Genomic DNA, 14847 nt, shown 5'->3' with positions numbered 1-14847 from the left:
CTGTCCCCGGAGGAGTCAGGCCCGACAGCCGTCGCGTTAATGACAGCTCTGGGTCGGGGAGGGAGGGGACTGCGGGTTCTGCCCCAACTCCAACCCTGGCGCCCTGGAAGCGTCCAAGCTGTGAGACCTCGAAGCTGCGCCCCTTTACCCGCCCCCCAGCAGCGCCGAAGCCCGCCCCCCGCTCCGCGGGCGCCCCCCAAGGGCTGATCTGAGCGCGCAGCCTGATCGTGACGGCTCGGGGGCGCGAGGGAAGCTGGCCCCGGTCCCTCGCCCGCGCCGAGTGACCTGGACGCCCCGCGGGCCTCGTCTCAGCACCTAGCCGGCCCGGGAGCTCGGGGGCGCCAGCTCCCAAGGCCGCGGGCCTCGCTCTCTCTCCGGCCGCGGCAGCTGTGCCCTGGGGGCGGGGAGGGCGCGCGCCGCTGCCAGGGGCCGGGGGCGGCGGGCAGGCTGGCCTGGCAGCGCCGCTTCGAGTTTCCACGGGCGCGCGGTTGTGCAACCGCGAGGCGAGCGGAGCCGCGGGCGCCTCGGAAAACAAGCCGAGCCCATAAACAAAGCCACGTGGCCTCGGGGCCGGGGGGGCTGGGCCCAGGGCAGGCGGCTCTTCCGGCAACAAAGAGCCGGGGCCAGCGGCCCGCGATAAATAGTGCGGCCGGCCCAGGAGCGCAGCACTCGCAGAGCGCGACGCCCAGCCACCCTCGCCAGTGCCGGCGCTAGCAGCCCACGAGCGCAGACTTGCCGCGGCGCGACCCCAGCCCGCAGCCCTCCGCGCCAATCCCCCGCACCTGCCCCGTCGCGGGCCCAGTTCCCTGAGCCTCGGCCCGAGGCCGCCAGCCCCGTCCCGTGCGTTGGTCGCGTAAGCTCTCGGTGCCATGCCATTCCTCGGGCAGGACTGGCGGTCCCCCGGTCAGAGCTGGGTGAAGACGGCCGACGGCTGGAAGCGCTTCCTGGATGAGAAGAGCGGCAGCTTGGTGAGCGACCTCAGCAGGTGAGGCGACCCGCTGCCAACTTCCAGCGCCGCGAACCGACCTGGGCTGGGCTGGGCTGGGCTGGACTGGGAGGCGGCGGGGACAGATGAACGGGGGCCAGGCAGGTCTGCATGAAGAGGGGGCCCTGCCCAGGGGAAACGAGTGTCAAGGATGTCTGCAGAGGTCACCAGAGGACGGGAGACGGGGAACTTGGTTTCTCTTCCTGGACAAGGTCAAGGTCTCCAAGTGGACACGACTCCTAACAGAACCCCGATCCCTCTGAGAATCTGACGACAATCGGGAATCGTGTCCCCAGACGCCCTAACAAGCACACAGCTGTAGGGGGCCCCCGGACTCGCGCCATTTGCGCGTTTGGGAGGTTTCAGGCGAGAGGGCGGTGCGCCTTTCCCCGCCCCGGGGAGCGCGCCCAGCACTAAGCGCCCACGCGCCGGGGGGCACAAGTCGGGTGTCGGGATTGGACGCGGGTCCAGCTGGGAGCGCCTCCAGGCTCTTCCCACGCACTGGGCGACCGCGGAATAGGCAGAGAGGATGAGTAACCAGGAAGGGGTGGCCGGATGGTCCCTAGGGCCGCAGCGCCTTCCCGGAGGACTTGAGTAGCGGCGGTAACGTTGAGGGCTTCAGAGACAGGGAGGAGGGAAGGGAGGCGGGGACGGAACCCAGAAACCCTCTGCTTCTGAGAGAGCCAGCGCTTGCACCTGTTCCCTCCGTAGAGCGCGCCGCGCGCATCCCCACTGGCACCTGTGAGCCCTCGCCTGGGCTCTGTCGTTCAGAGGGGAAGTCTGGGGTCCCTGAACTCCGTGCTCAGCTTCGCTGCTAACCTAGGTGGTCTGGAATCTGCCGGCCCCGACCTTCGCAGCTGACTCCTGAGACCGGCCGTTTGGTCCCTGTAAGGAGGGCCGAGCAAGGGGCCCTGAGGGAATGGGTGCAGCTGGAGTCCCCCGGGGGTTCCTTTTTCCACTGCCTCCCGCTAAACTCTCTGGCCTCTGCGTCCCTACCTGGAGTTCCGTACCTGGGCCAGGCTCCCATTTATTGAGGGTTGCCAGTGCTTGTTTGCAGGAAGCCAGGGCTGTAGAGTTTAAGAAGAGCATCAAGAAACCAGCTTGGTTTCCAGAGCCTCCCATTTGTTTGTGATTTCTTAATGTATCAAATTCCCTTTGTCTCTCAGTGAACAGAAACAAATGATTGAATCCTGGGGTCTGTCCCGGAGAGACAAGAGCTGATTAACCTTCACGTGAAAGATGCTTTGAAGTGGCCCCAGGAGGGGGGGAGGGGTCTGTGAAGAATTCGTACAAAATCAGATCATTTATTTGCAGGAAAATAAAAAGACCAACTGCTGTCTGCAGACTAAGTTGAGACTCCCGGAGTTACCCACTCTGCCTAATTTGTTCTTCCTGGACAAAACACAAAGGGGGTAGAGCTTCCCTCCGTCCTGCTTGTTCCAAAGCAATGATGACCCAACATTCTGGTACTTTATTTCCAAACGAAGGGTCAGATTCCATCCAGAAAGATGCAGCAATGGCCTAGCAAGCTGGAGGCTCTGGTCACGGTGTTAGCCCTTATCCTGCTCCTGCTCCAGGAGATAAATTGGTGTCTGTCTCCTTTAGGGAAAAAAAAAAAAAGGCAGTGCCTCTCCATAGCCTGGAAGACCTGAAAATAGGCTTAACGCACTACAGACATTTAGAGGAGGCTGGGATGGATCGGGTAGCTGCCTGCCCCTTTGTCCTCCTTTCTTGAGTCTCCTTGCTTCCTGTTTTACACCTTCTGAACTGGAGCTGTCAAACTCATCAATCATCATTGTCAAAACTAGTGACCGATTCGGTGACCACCTGTGGGCCCTCGCTGACTCAGAGCTGAGGAATCATTTGATAGTCTCCCAGCAAAGCAGCTGGCTGTTTGTTTGCAGGGTAATCCCCCCACCCCCACCCCAGCCATTGTAAACAATCCCTTCCCTGCTTAGCATGAGAAGTCTGCCAACTTCTTAAAAGCAGTGGGCCTTCTGAGGTCTGGGTTTGTAATCTCAAATATCCCCACTGTTTTCCGTCTTGGTGATGTCAGGTTTGGGCAGAGTGCCTGCCTACATAGGTGCAGCTGAATGGCTCTCCTGTTAGCCCACAGAGAAGGGGGCGGGGCTACAAAACAGGACAACAGCAGGCAGACTTCTCCATGAGCTGCCCAAGCCAGAGAGGAATGGAGATGCACTGGGTACTTCTCAGCCTGGGCGCCTGGCTTGGTGTTGACCGTGGCCTGTCCACATGGCACACCTTTTCTGGACCCTGCGGGACTGTGGTCCAGGGTCCTGTCCTCCTCCCACAGATCCCACCGCAGCCAAGTGGCCAGGCCTGAGATCATGGGATGATTTCAGATCCACTTAGAGCAGGGCTGGCTCCTTCTCAAAGAGGTGAAACTATGTAAGACAGAAGAGGAATAGCAAGTGTTAAGTCTGGTGGGACAGATTAAAACTTCAAGGAAGGAGCTCACCATGAACTGGGATAATCCAGGAATGCTTCAAGGAAGTGGTGGCCGAGGCAGAACCCTCCTAAGCAGCCACCCCCTCTTCCCCCTTAGGATGGGTAACCTAAGCTCTCTGAGCCTTGGGCACTCTTCTCCAAGCCTATACTGCTGCAGTTGGAAACCCACTCAGATACTGGCTTACTGTACAGCTAGGGCTGGACCAGGAAGCAGGAAGTTGGCCTTAGTGCACTGGATAAAAAAGCATAGTTAAGATTTTATGAGTGCTGACTGTGTCCCAGGCATTGTCCTAAGAGCTTTATATACTGGGTTGTTTGTTTCCCTTTAGCAATCCAGATACCAGCCTTGTGAGTTTAAGGGATCTGTTTATATACAAAGGATTTTTTTTTTTAATCATGGAAAAAAAAAAAACTAGGATTGAAAGGTAATTTTGGTGCAAAAAATTTAATCCATATTTGATTTTAATCCATAGTAAGCATTTTCCACGAACTTTTTGAAGATCTCTCATATGCAGGAATTATAATTTCTTGCACCAAAATTATCTTTTAATTCTACTTTTCTATAGACTTTTTGAATCACACTCACATCAGAGCAAATCAGCATTGAAATCTCACTGGGCGTAATCAAGTGTCTATTACTACAACTAATTGCTTTGGGGGCAGGACACAGCTTTCTTAAATGCAAATGAAATGAAAAATGGGCTTCATTTTTTTTTATTCCTCCTTCATCTGCAGCCATGGTTATATTTATGGCCTTATTTTGAAATGTTTCCTCCTTTTCAGAAGTAGTCTTAAAGTGTGTTGGTATGAGTTTGATGGTGGTGTAGGGTCCGGATAAGGGCTCATTCTAGGCTTACGCCTATAAAAATCAAGATTAGTAAGAACTGACTACAAAATAGCAACGTGCTGGCATTATCAAGTTCACTGACGAAAGCAGCCTTGTTGAGATGGTTTTGCTTCTTTTCACAAAAATAATAAATTCTGCAATTCCTAAACGGTGGTGGTTTTTCTTGTTAAAAATTTCAGTTGCAATTTTCCTTTGGCTTTTCATTTCCTTGAAATGGACAGATTGAACTCTCAGAGCAGCCTTGAACTGAATATGCTATTGCTTAAAAGAAAAATAGAGATGCGGGCAACATAAATAAACCCCAGAGCCCTTCTTTCAGGCCTACTCCAGAATTCAAAACCTAACACCAAACAAAAACGGAAAGGGTTCTCTTTGGATGAACTTTCCTACATCCCACAGTGAGAGACCCTCATCTGTTGTGTAAAGTTCTTCTTTGGCAAAGAGTCTTTAAAACAGGTTATGGTAGCTTCTTCTGGAAAAGCAAGGGCTTGAATTCCTCTAGAGAGGGTGCTTTTAGTGAGAACAGACTATGATGAGATATAAATATTCCAGATGTCTGAGGTATGGTCACTGCAGGTTTTCTGCAGCATCTTGGAGGGGCAAAGGTTGAGACCGAAAACGAGGCAGCGTCATTTGATGGCTCTGTGTGTAGAAGGTACACTGAAGGTGGTGGTTGTCTGGCAGAGGGGAGCTTCTTTCAAAGTGTGGTCATTTTGCACACGGAGTGTTCTCACTTTTCTTTATGAAAGCGTTGGTGCGTCACGGGCATTCAGGTGATCTTGCTTCCATCTTGTTCTCTTTGCCTTGGCTTTGACATTTCTTAAGTCAGCCTCGGGGACTTGAGGTTCTGTTCCGTTCTTTGTCCTGCCCCCTCTCTTCCTGCTGACCTTGGAGCAGATAACCAACTGGTCAGGCATTTTGTACCGCGACAGTCATGCAAGTCAACAAACACACACTCACATGTTACACAAAGGCTGGCCCACAACACTCACCCTTGGCTTGCTTGAGAAAGAGCCTTGGAGAGAGGACGTATCCTATCTGAAGCCTAAAAATATCCTCTTTCCCTGAATGAACACGAGAAGACTGAGATATTAGGAAACTTAATAAATGGCACTAAGCATGTCTTTAGAGGGAAGACTAACAAGTGATTGATTACCCATCAAGCTTGCCCCCACAGGGCCAGAAAAGCAACTCTGAGTATATTGGTGCTGAATCAATACGACATTTTAGCAAGATACTGATTATACCAACCGAAATGCAACTTGAGAGGCCATTGCCACAAAAGTATACTGGAAATTGCTTCAAACTCTCATTTTTTTTCATCCAATGCCAATGGCCTAGAGGGATGCAAGAGTACCTCATTTTACCCTACAGATATTATGTCCAGGAAAGAGAAAAATAAAATCACCTTTTCAGTCCAGCAGAAGAGCTCAGAAAATTAAAGGCAGAAAAACGAAAAGCTCCATCCAATTTATGCTTCAGCAGTTGGCGGAGTAAATCCTGCCTTAAGCACCTCGTGGGGGTTAAAGGACGTGGTGACCTATCTTCTCTTTATAGCTTGGCATGTTTTCTGTATCTCTGAGGGGATCATTCAGATATGTCCTTTGAAGTTACATCGTATAGTACAGAGAGAACTCATCAACCACCCCAAAACCATAGCTCACCTACTGAGGGAAATACACACCTGCCCACCCTCCAGTGCCTTGGGAATCGGACAGGCACACTCAATTCTGTGTCCTTTCAGCCTGGCAATTCTGTGAGGTCTGAATTTACCGCATTTCAGTTGGGACTCACAACACGATGCCTCGCGTTAGTCAGAGAGCTATGTGAAGCCGCAACAGCTAGCACTGGACACTCCACATCTACTAGAAGTGAAGTTTGAAAGTCAGCTTTTGGTAAATGTGATCATGTTTTTAAATAATGACAGAAGCCTGCTAGTCAAAAGCAGCTCAGGCACGCTTTAAATGGGTGAACTGTACAGTATGTGAATTCTCTCAAAATAAAGCTGTTTTTTTAAAAGATGCTTTTGCAAAATGAAGGCATTGTATATTACAGTGACACCAGCAATCACCCAGCCCCCCCACCCCCATTCATCATTTTCGCTTAAGTAATACTGCAGTCCCTAGTGTTGTTCTTATCTGAAGAAGTACAGGGCTGTGCATCAAACTACAATGGCAGGCACTGTTAGCGAATTCAAAAGAAATAAAAAGCCCCCAGTCCTGCTTTCCACAAATGTGACAACATGTCATGCTGAAAAAGAGAAGTCTCCGCCTGTACAGACTTCATCTGGGTGATTCTTTCATTGTTTTGGTTTTTTTGAGAAGCGTGTATGTTTGTGCGTTTTATAACCCAGTAAGCTATTTATAGAAGCCGCTCCTCGCGAAGCCTCGCTGCTCCGTCTCACCCTCTGCTGTCTCCTGTTTCTCACAGTTACTGCACCAAGGAGGTGTACAACAAGGAGAACCTTTTCAACAGCCTCAACTACGATGTTGCAGCCAAGAAGAGAAAGAAGGACATCATGAACAGCAAAACCAAAACTCAGTGTAAGCCATTTGCCTTGGAGGTCAGAAGAAAGCTGTCTGAAGTTAGTTCTGATTGGCTTGTGAGGTGCCAACCTCCCGCCCCCTGGGGCAGACATCGCCTTAATGTTTACTGTGCCACTGACAGAGGATACCCCGATCTTTGCACATAGAAACCTGGCTGTGCGTTTTGCAAGCGAGATTACGTGTTCTTTATAGTCTTGTTTGTGAGTCATTTGCTAGTTGGGGTGTTTTGCTCCTGCTTGCCCCTTGCATTTGACACGGGTAATATAGTGATTATACAGTGATGTGCTCAGCTAAATCAATTCCAGAGTGTGCTTTCATTCTGAACTGTTTGGAGGCTTTGGAAAGAGATATTTTCCATCTTTCCTTGTATAAATATTACTAGTATTATGCTGCATGCAAGTATCAGCAGAGCACGTAAGGTTCTATTAATAAGCAGGAATTACAGGTTATTTTAGTTCGATCATCATATTGCATGATGGTTTCTTCGTCTTAATCTGTTTTGTTTCTGCTTTTTTATGGCCTTGTTTAAGTTTTAGGTTTGGCACTTAAAACAAGCTTGGACTTGGGTGTTAGCCTGTTTGTTTGTTTGTTTTTCTTTGAGCTTTGTTATTATACTAAACCTGACCATCAAAGACTTTGGAGCACTTCCGACAAAGCAACGTACAGCTTCAGTGTCCATATCCTGCAGAAATTCAGTATCTGCATCCTCTTGGATTATCAGTAGAGCTTTGCATTTCTATCAGAACTGTGTAAGCTTTAGAGTAAATGAAGAGGCGTGTCTGAATTCTCAGACATGTAACAAATTTTAAAGCTGTGTTGTTTTGTCTATAGATTTCCACCAAGAAAAATGGATCTATGTTCACAAAGGAAGTACTAAAGAGGTGAGCACCCACGCTTTAATTAAAGTCATGCTTATCATGATGCCTTCCTGATGGGGAAGAGGGAAACTGGGCCTAACATTGCCGCCAGTCATGACTGTCTTCTCGGCTACGGGTGGGGTGGCTAGCAGCTTGCTGTCTTGCCAACATCAGAATTTAGGGCTACAGAGAGAGAGAGAAGCAAAAGTCACCAGGTAGACTCCCCAGGCAGGAGTAAAATCATGCATATGAAAGTGCTCTGCAGAGGGACTGGTGCTGTGGCACAGCGGGTTAAAGCCCTGGCCTGAAGCGCCGGCATCCCATATGGGCGCTGGTTCTAGTCTCGGCTGCTCCTCTTCCCATCCAGCTCTCAGCTATGGCCTGGGAAAGCAGTAGAAGATGGCCCAAGTCCTTAGGCCCCTGCACCCATGTGGGAGACCCCGAAGAAGCTCCTGGCTTCGGATTGGCACAGCTCCAGCCGTAGCGGCCATCTGGGGAGTGAAACAACAGATGGAAGACCTCTCTCTATCTCTACCTCTCTCTGTAACTCTTTCAAATAAATAAAATAAATCTTTAAAAAAAAAAAAAAGTGCCCTGCAGAAAGGATTATGCCCTTCTCCACTGTGTGATTACAAAGTCCTGGCTTTGATCTCAGGATATTTCCTCCCTTTGTCTTCTGAGACCTCCAACTTCAACTTCATTAAGGTTCAGCCCTTTAGAAGGGCTAATCCCTAAGTAGAGCAGAGGTCTTCAGTCCTCAGCAGTGGTGTAGAAGACATTATTATAGCCACATGTTTTTGTTGTTTGTTTGTTTTGAAAGAGTTACAGAGAGGAGGAGAGAGAGAGAGAGATTCTTCCATCCATAGGTTCACTCGCCAAATAGCTGCAATGGCCTGGGCTGGGCCAATGGGAGCCAGGAGCCTCCTTTGGTCTCCCACGTGGGTGCAGGGACCCAAGCACTTGGGCCATCCTCTGCTGCTTTCCCATGCACACTAGCAAGAAGCTGGATCAGAAGCAGAGCAGCCGGGTTCAAAGCAAGACCCACATGGGATGCCAGGGCTACAGGCAGCGGCTTAACCTGCTGCACCAAAACACCGGCCCCCACACTTGGTTTCTTAGCAGATATATAAAAGTTGTACATTTGTAGCGTACTTGATAAAACTGTTTTACAGACATTTTGTATTACTTGGGTATTTGCTCATGCAACTAGGCTGCAAGGCAGTGTCATAGATTTTCCCTCACTGCCAAGGACCTCTGAGAACATCCAGTTCCCTCTGGGATTTGAGGCCCAGAGGGGGTCAGTGGTGTACCCAAGACCACCCAGACACTTGGAACAGAACTGGGACTCTATGCTCCTGGTTCCTTGTGCACTGAAAACATTTGCTTTGTCATGAGGCCTTCAGAATGGTTCTGATGATCACCGTGAGAGCAGCATGAGCCGTGCCAGGCAAGGCGGTGCCACAGCTGAGGCAGGTGGGGTACAGAACAGGCCCCAGCCGTCAGGATCTCGCCCATCACACATCCAGCTTGCACTCCCTCCTGGATAAGCAGCGACTTGGGATTTTCTCACACTAGTGTGTGCAGAGAACAAGCTCCCAAATACTGCAAGTCCTGAACAGGAGTCGCTGACTAAGGCATCGCCCGGTTGTATACGCACTTGGATGGCTCACAGGGATTATGGGTGCAAAAACAAGAGCCAAGGCCAGATTACGTAAGCCGGGCATCAGGCTTGCTTGGGGGAGTCCAGCTGGGTTGCTCTAGAGAATGACCTCCTTGTGGCAGGAGTAACCCTGTGCACCTGTTTTCACACGCAGCGCCATGGATACTGCACTTTGGGGGAAGCTTTCAACAGACTGGACTTTTCAACAGCCATCCTGGATTCCAGAAGATTTAACTACGTCGTCCGGGTGAGTCCCAAAGCCATCTGGTTGAATCATCTCTTTGGATTGTCCCAACGTCGTCCTCCACCCCCCCCCCCCCAGAAAAAAATCACTTTTTAGGACCCCTGAGAATTTTGAGGCAGACAGAAGATAGAGTGCTGGACCTCCCTCTTGGCGATGCACTTCAAGTTCTTAGGCAGGTCCCGTTGGGACGTCCATGAGATGGACCCCGAGAGACAGAGACCACCGTTGCGGCTCAACAGTGCAGTCACTCCCAGCCCCTTCTGAGCCTGCGCCCTCTCCCCCCAGCCCCTAGATCAATGTGTCGAAGGCCGCACAGGCTCTGGCTGCAGCAGTGAGGGGGTGGCAGGAAGTGAGCCCCTAAGGTTAGCACTTTAGCTTGTTTTCAAAACCTCCTGCACCCCGGGTGGCTTCCACTTCTTGTCCTGCTTCCCCTGACTCTGGGTAACCCCCAGGCATTCTTGGTTTAGGCCACAGGACTAGATCCGTTCAGAGCAGCTTGGGCTTCTTTCCTGGGACTCCCTTCTACCCCCACTCCCCTGTGATAATAATATTCGGCTTCCTTCCTGTCTACCTAAAGCTCCCAACTATTGATTTGGGTCTGTCACTTTCCATTTTAAAAATTATTTTGGGAAAAAAAAGTTTAATGAGCTTTAGAAAAATATGAATGAAGAAAGTAGCAAAGCAAGTAAACTTAACCAGCTCTTGCAAGTTATTGATTCGTTTTAACGGTTTGTTGTTGATTTTCCTCCGGAGCACCCTTGTCCATTTTTGTCAGGACTCAACCTGGGAGGTAGCAGCTAACACTCGGGGTTTAGGCTGCAAAAGCAGGAGGGAATTTTCCCCTGTGGTTGTTGGTTGGTCTGGTTTGGGTTTTCTTTATCCTTGCGGTACTGGGCTCGTCATTGCTGTGTCACTGAGTCAGATGATTACAAAGGCTCAGCCAGAATGATGACATTCAAACCCCCTTGGGGCCTGATCATTCACCTGCCCTCTGGGCAGATGCAGGCTTGGCCTTCCAAGCCAGCCTGATGCAAACCCAGGCCTGCAAGAAGCAGGTTGGAAGCTGTGAGCTGAGCCCAGGACACATGAGCGCTTCTGTCTGCTCCAGCTAAGCCCTCCTTCCAATCCAAAGAGACTGAAAATAAGAGACCTCCTTGGGTGAAATGTTCATGTCATTCAGCGCGGCTCTGCCAGCTTAAGGAGGTCACCTAGTCCTCTTGGTGCCTGAAAACTAATCCACGGGGGCTGGAAATGGGCCCAGGAAGATCTGGAAACTTCTGTTGCTAAGAATATGACTAGTTTCCATCTTCTAGGTGTTAGGGGAAGGCCTACATCTGCTGTCTCATTGTGAACTGTTCAGCCAAATGGTCAGTTTTTAGATGGTCGTCCTTGCTACCTACTTTTTCTCCCACGGAGAGATAAAGCAAAGGAACAAAGATCATAACCCTGGAAACTTACTTCACATTTACATCTTGCAGCCTGTCAGTATCCCATGAAGTATAGTTAACTTCTATCATCCCCATGCAAACAGATGGCAGTAGGTACAGCAAGGTAAAAGGACTTGTCCCACGGGATCCCAAAGTGGCAAATTCAGGGTTTGCCATTTGGGAGGGAGTCTGTGCTCTTAACCACTACAATAAAGTCTGTGTGAGGAGAGGGGATAGAGAAAAATGGCCAGGGGTCAGCTCCCAGCTTGTCTGACTTCAAGCTCCTTCCGCCTGAGACCTGGGTTCCCACTCTGTATGAAGGACTCAGCTCCGCTTCACAGGGCAGCTGTGAGACTCAGCCGCTGGGTGCGGAGAACTTGTGTCTGGCGGAATCGGCTTGTGTGGTGCATCACGAGCACTTTCTCTTGCACAGTGTTAAAGCTGGAGAAACTGTCAAATGCTGTGCAAATTGTCGAGTTCAGAAATACTGGGAAGAGTCGATTTGGGGAAGGAGCATTTTTCCCCCTTCACTGTCATTTGAGAAATAATATGTTATTTTTACGAAGAACTTAAAGCATGCTAATGATAGGCGCTGTGTGTTGAGGTTTTCCTTCTTAGGAGCGTGCTACACTTCTCAGATACTCTTCTTATCCTTAAACCAACCCTGCAAGGAAGCCTGCCAGTAAATTCTCCCCCAGCTTTTGACTTTGACCTAGTGGTGTTTTGATGCTACAGTGATTGCTTGGTTTCATTAAGGAGCTAACCAGTGTTGATGGCCCTTTGGGGAAAGAGGAGAAAAAGAAAAAAAAAAAAAAAAAGCTTAAAGCCTTTAAAGGCCAAGTACACTTTTTAAGCTAAAAACAATTTCTTTTTCAATTGTATGTTCCTGCTGGCTGTCACCTACCCACAAAGTGACATCCAAGGTCACAAAAGAGATGGCCCACACTGCCATCTCCAAGTTGTCTTTATCAGTTAGTGTGAGAATTTCATGGAATTCTTGGAACCCGAATTTTTTTTCCTATAAATTGGAAAGGTTTTTCCTAGGGCCTGTGTTTGTCATCTTAACTGGCTTCCAGCTACACTCTTTGTTCCTGCTTCCTCCCCTGCCCTCTCTCAATGGCAGTGCCATGTTAGCTATGTGTTTTAATGAATGGTTTTAAGGCTTTAGAAGCAGTCACTTACCTCTTTGTGGAAGGTCATTGGCAAAAACAGTTTATCCTAGACTTTGGGACCAGAGGCTTTGTGCTGAGCCAGCTGTGGGGTGGGAGGAGGTGGGTGCTGATTCCCCAGAGCACAGTGAGGCCACAGGGCCGAGTGGGCCTCTAGCATCGAGCCAAGTGGAAGCAAGTTTCAGAGGCCATCACCCACTAGCGCCAGCTGCATGCTGAACCACCCGCAAAGCTCATTGGCTCGCAGGGACTATAGTGCTCCTAATTTAATTCACTGAAGGTGGTGCCAGGGCATTGCTGCTTCGAAAATATCTGCCAGGTGACGCCAATGAGTTTTCAAATTTGTGAACCAGCTCAGAAACTACTTTGGAGCCCAAATGTTCTATTTTGCATAATAAGTTTTTAAAAAAGACACACGGAAGCATTAAATTCTAAATGCGACCTCTGGAGTGTGTGCTGTGATCCATCACAAATTCAGTGATGGAAGAGAGGGTAGCCCCTCCTACATTCTGGCTCAAAGTTCAAAATGCATAGCTAGGATATTTCTGCAAATCAATCATTTTATCACTTAAACTAAAACGCTAGGATAGTCATACTTGTATCTAAGCATTTTTGTGAGAATGGAGAATATAATATGTTAATAAAGGTAATGGACAGGGAAATGTTATATAAATTTCAAAATACATTCTCACTGATTTCTCAGCAAGGGGGATTTGAACATGTGCAGCCATCTTTCCCGCATGGTTGAATCTCAATCTGTAGGCCAGATACAGTCAGGGCAAAGACTTGCCTGTTCACAGCGGGACTTTGAAAGCACTTAGAATAGTTGTGCAGTTTTCAGATCCTTGTGTGCTCCCTCCCCCCGCCCCGTCAGGCTCAAACCAACATTTACCCAGTCAACTGCTCCTGTTCCCCAGTGAGACAAAGGACAACAATTGCATTACTGGGAGAAGATCCATGAGCTGTACCCATGAAATATGGCATGGAACCAGCAGATTAAATATATGTTATTGCTGAGTATAACGTGAAGTAGGGATGCAGCTTGAATCCAAACTTGTATTACCCCAAAGTCTGATTTTCACCAGGCCCTGCCACTGGTGAAATAGAAAGAGGAGATAGATTCGATCCTGGCTTGAGCAGGACTCAGAAAACTGCTGGCCCTCACATCAGAACAGTTTACCATCTGCTTCTGTTTGGACCACAAGCTAGGGATGATGTGTGCATTTCCTCAATGTTTAAAGGAATTGAAAGAAGTATATTTTGTGACCCATGAAATTTTCATAAACCCAGGTTTCACTCTCATGAGGTTTTATTGGAACACAACCATATTCAATCATTAGATATTGTCTGTGCTCAGATTTGAGCGACAGAGACCCTACAGCCAGCAAATCTGGAACATATACTCTAGCCATTTGCAGAAAAAAAATTACTGGCCTCTGCTCTCCAATATGTTTGGTGATTTGAGAAATAGGCATTAAAACAAGTTACTGCCATGATGCCATGAGGCAGAATTTGAAAAGTACCAAGGAGCGGTGAAGTTTATTTGAAAGGCAAGCCGGCACCGCGGCTCACTAGGCTAATCCTCCGCCTTGCGGCGCCGGCACACCAGGTTCTAGTCCCAGTCGGGGCACCGGATTCTGTCCCAGTTGCCCCTCTTCCAGGCCAGCTCTCTGCTATGGCCAGGGAGTGCAGTGGAGGATGGCCCAAGTCCCTGGGCCCTGCACCCCATGGGAGACCAGGAGAAGTACCTGGCTCCTGCCATCGGATCAGCGCGGTGCGCCGGCCGCAACACGGCGGCCGCGGCGACCATTGGAGGGTGAACCAAGGGCAAAGGAAGACCTTTTCTCTCTCTCTCTCTCTCTCTCTCTCTCTCTCTCTCTCTCTCACTGTCCACTCTGCCTGTCAAAAAAAAAGATGAAGAAGCAGAGGCCAAGGAACTGAGTGATTTGTGCAGGGTCACCCAGCCAGGGAGGAGTGCGGAATAAAAGCAGGACCTACGCGTGGTTCTCTGACTCCTGGTCCAGTGCTGTCTTCCCCTCCACCACGTTGCTGGGATGGCAGACACAGAGGGAAGCCTGCCCTCTTTCATAGTCACTGACATATCTGGCTGCACATGCGCACACACACACACACACACACACTCACAGGAGACAGCGTTAGTGCCAGGATGGCCTTTGACCCGCCATTCTCACTCCTCTGTGGATGAGGACAAGACCAGCTCTTTGGTAACCATAGCTGCCATCCTGAGCCCTGGGAGGTCATGGGGAACCTGACACCAGTTTCCTGACTCTGTAAACTGACCCCATGTGCTGCTGGATGAGAAGGGACAAACAGAAGCTTGCAACCCTTCTGCAAGCAAAGAACATGTCCACCCAGGACCCACGCACGTTCTTACTTTCTCCAGCCTCACCACCCTCAGTCCGGCTGAATGCTTCCAGCAAATTACTGCATTCCTACTACCCCTAAACGCATTTTCCAAAAAACATGTTTCAGTTTAAGTTGACTGGCGGTTTGGCAAATGAAAAGCTGAAATACGGCACAGTGGTTCAAATTTAAACCCGACGCCTTAAATTAAGGGCGTGCTGTTGCCAAGCCCCTGGTGAATCACGAAGAGTCTGAGCGGCCTGGCCCTCCGCGCAGGTT

The 14847-nt window shown here is 49.7% G+C and overlaps 1 protein-coding gene and 1 long non-coding RNA gene across 5 annotated transcripts in view; one reads left to right on the top strand and one right to left on the bottom strand.

Moving 5' to 3' along the window:
- The window catches only part of LOC103348125 (uncharacterized), a 168660-nt gene extending 167677 nt beyond the window's left edge, over positions 1-983 (bottom strand). For all 4 annotated transcript variants that reach the window (XR_016236577.1, XR_016236576.1, XR_011389321.1 and 1 more), the window contains exon 1: positions 783-983. This is a non-coding gene — a long non-coding RNA (uncharacterized LOC103348125). The remainder of the gene's footprint in view (positions 1-782) is intronic.
- The window catches only part of FBXO32 (F-box protein 32), a 38149-nt gene continuing 24146 nt past the window's right edge, over positions 845-14847 (top strand). Inside the window, exons 1-4 of the mRNA XM_002710762.6 lie at positions 845-985; positions 6732-6844; positions 7679-7728; positions 9519-9611. Coding sequence (XP_002710808.1) covers positions 870-985; positions 6732-6844; positions 7679-7728; positions 9519-9611 — 372 coding nt within the window. The 5' untranslated portion in view covers positions 845-869. The remainder of the gene's footprint in view (positions 986-6731; positions 6845-7678; positions 7729-9518; positions 9612-14847) is intronic.

The sequence above is a fragment of the Oryctolagus cuniculus genome, chromosome 6 (genome assembly GCF_051225735.1).
Source record: "Oryctolagus cuniculus isolate XC-2025 breed Fujian yellow rabbit chromosome 6, ASM5122573v1, whole genome shotgun sequence".
Classification (NCBI taxonomy): Eukaryota; Metazoa; Chordata; class Mammalia; order Lagomorpha; family Leporidae; genus Oryctolagus; species Oryctolagus cuniculus.
The sequence above is the reverse complement of the archived record's forward strand: the minus strand, read 5'-3'. Positions and strand labels throughout refer to the sequence as shown.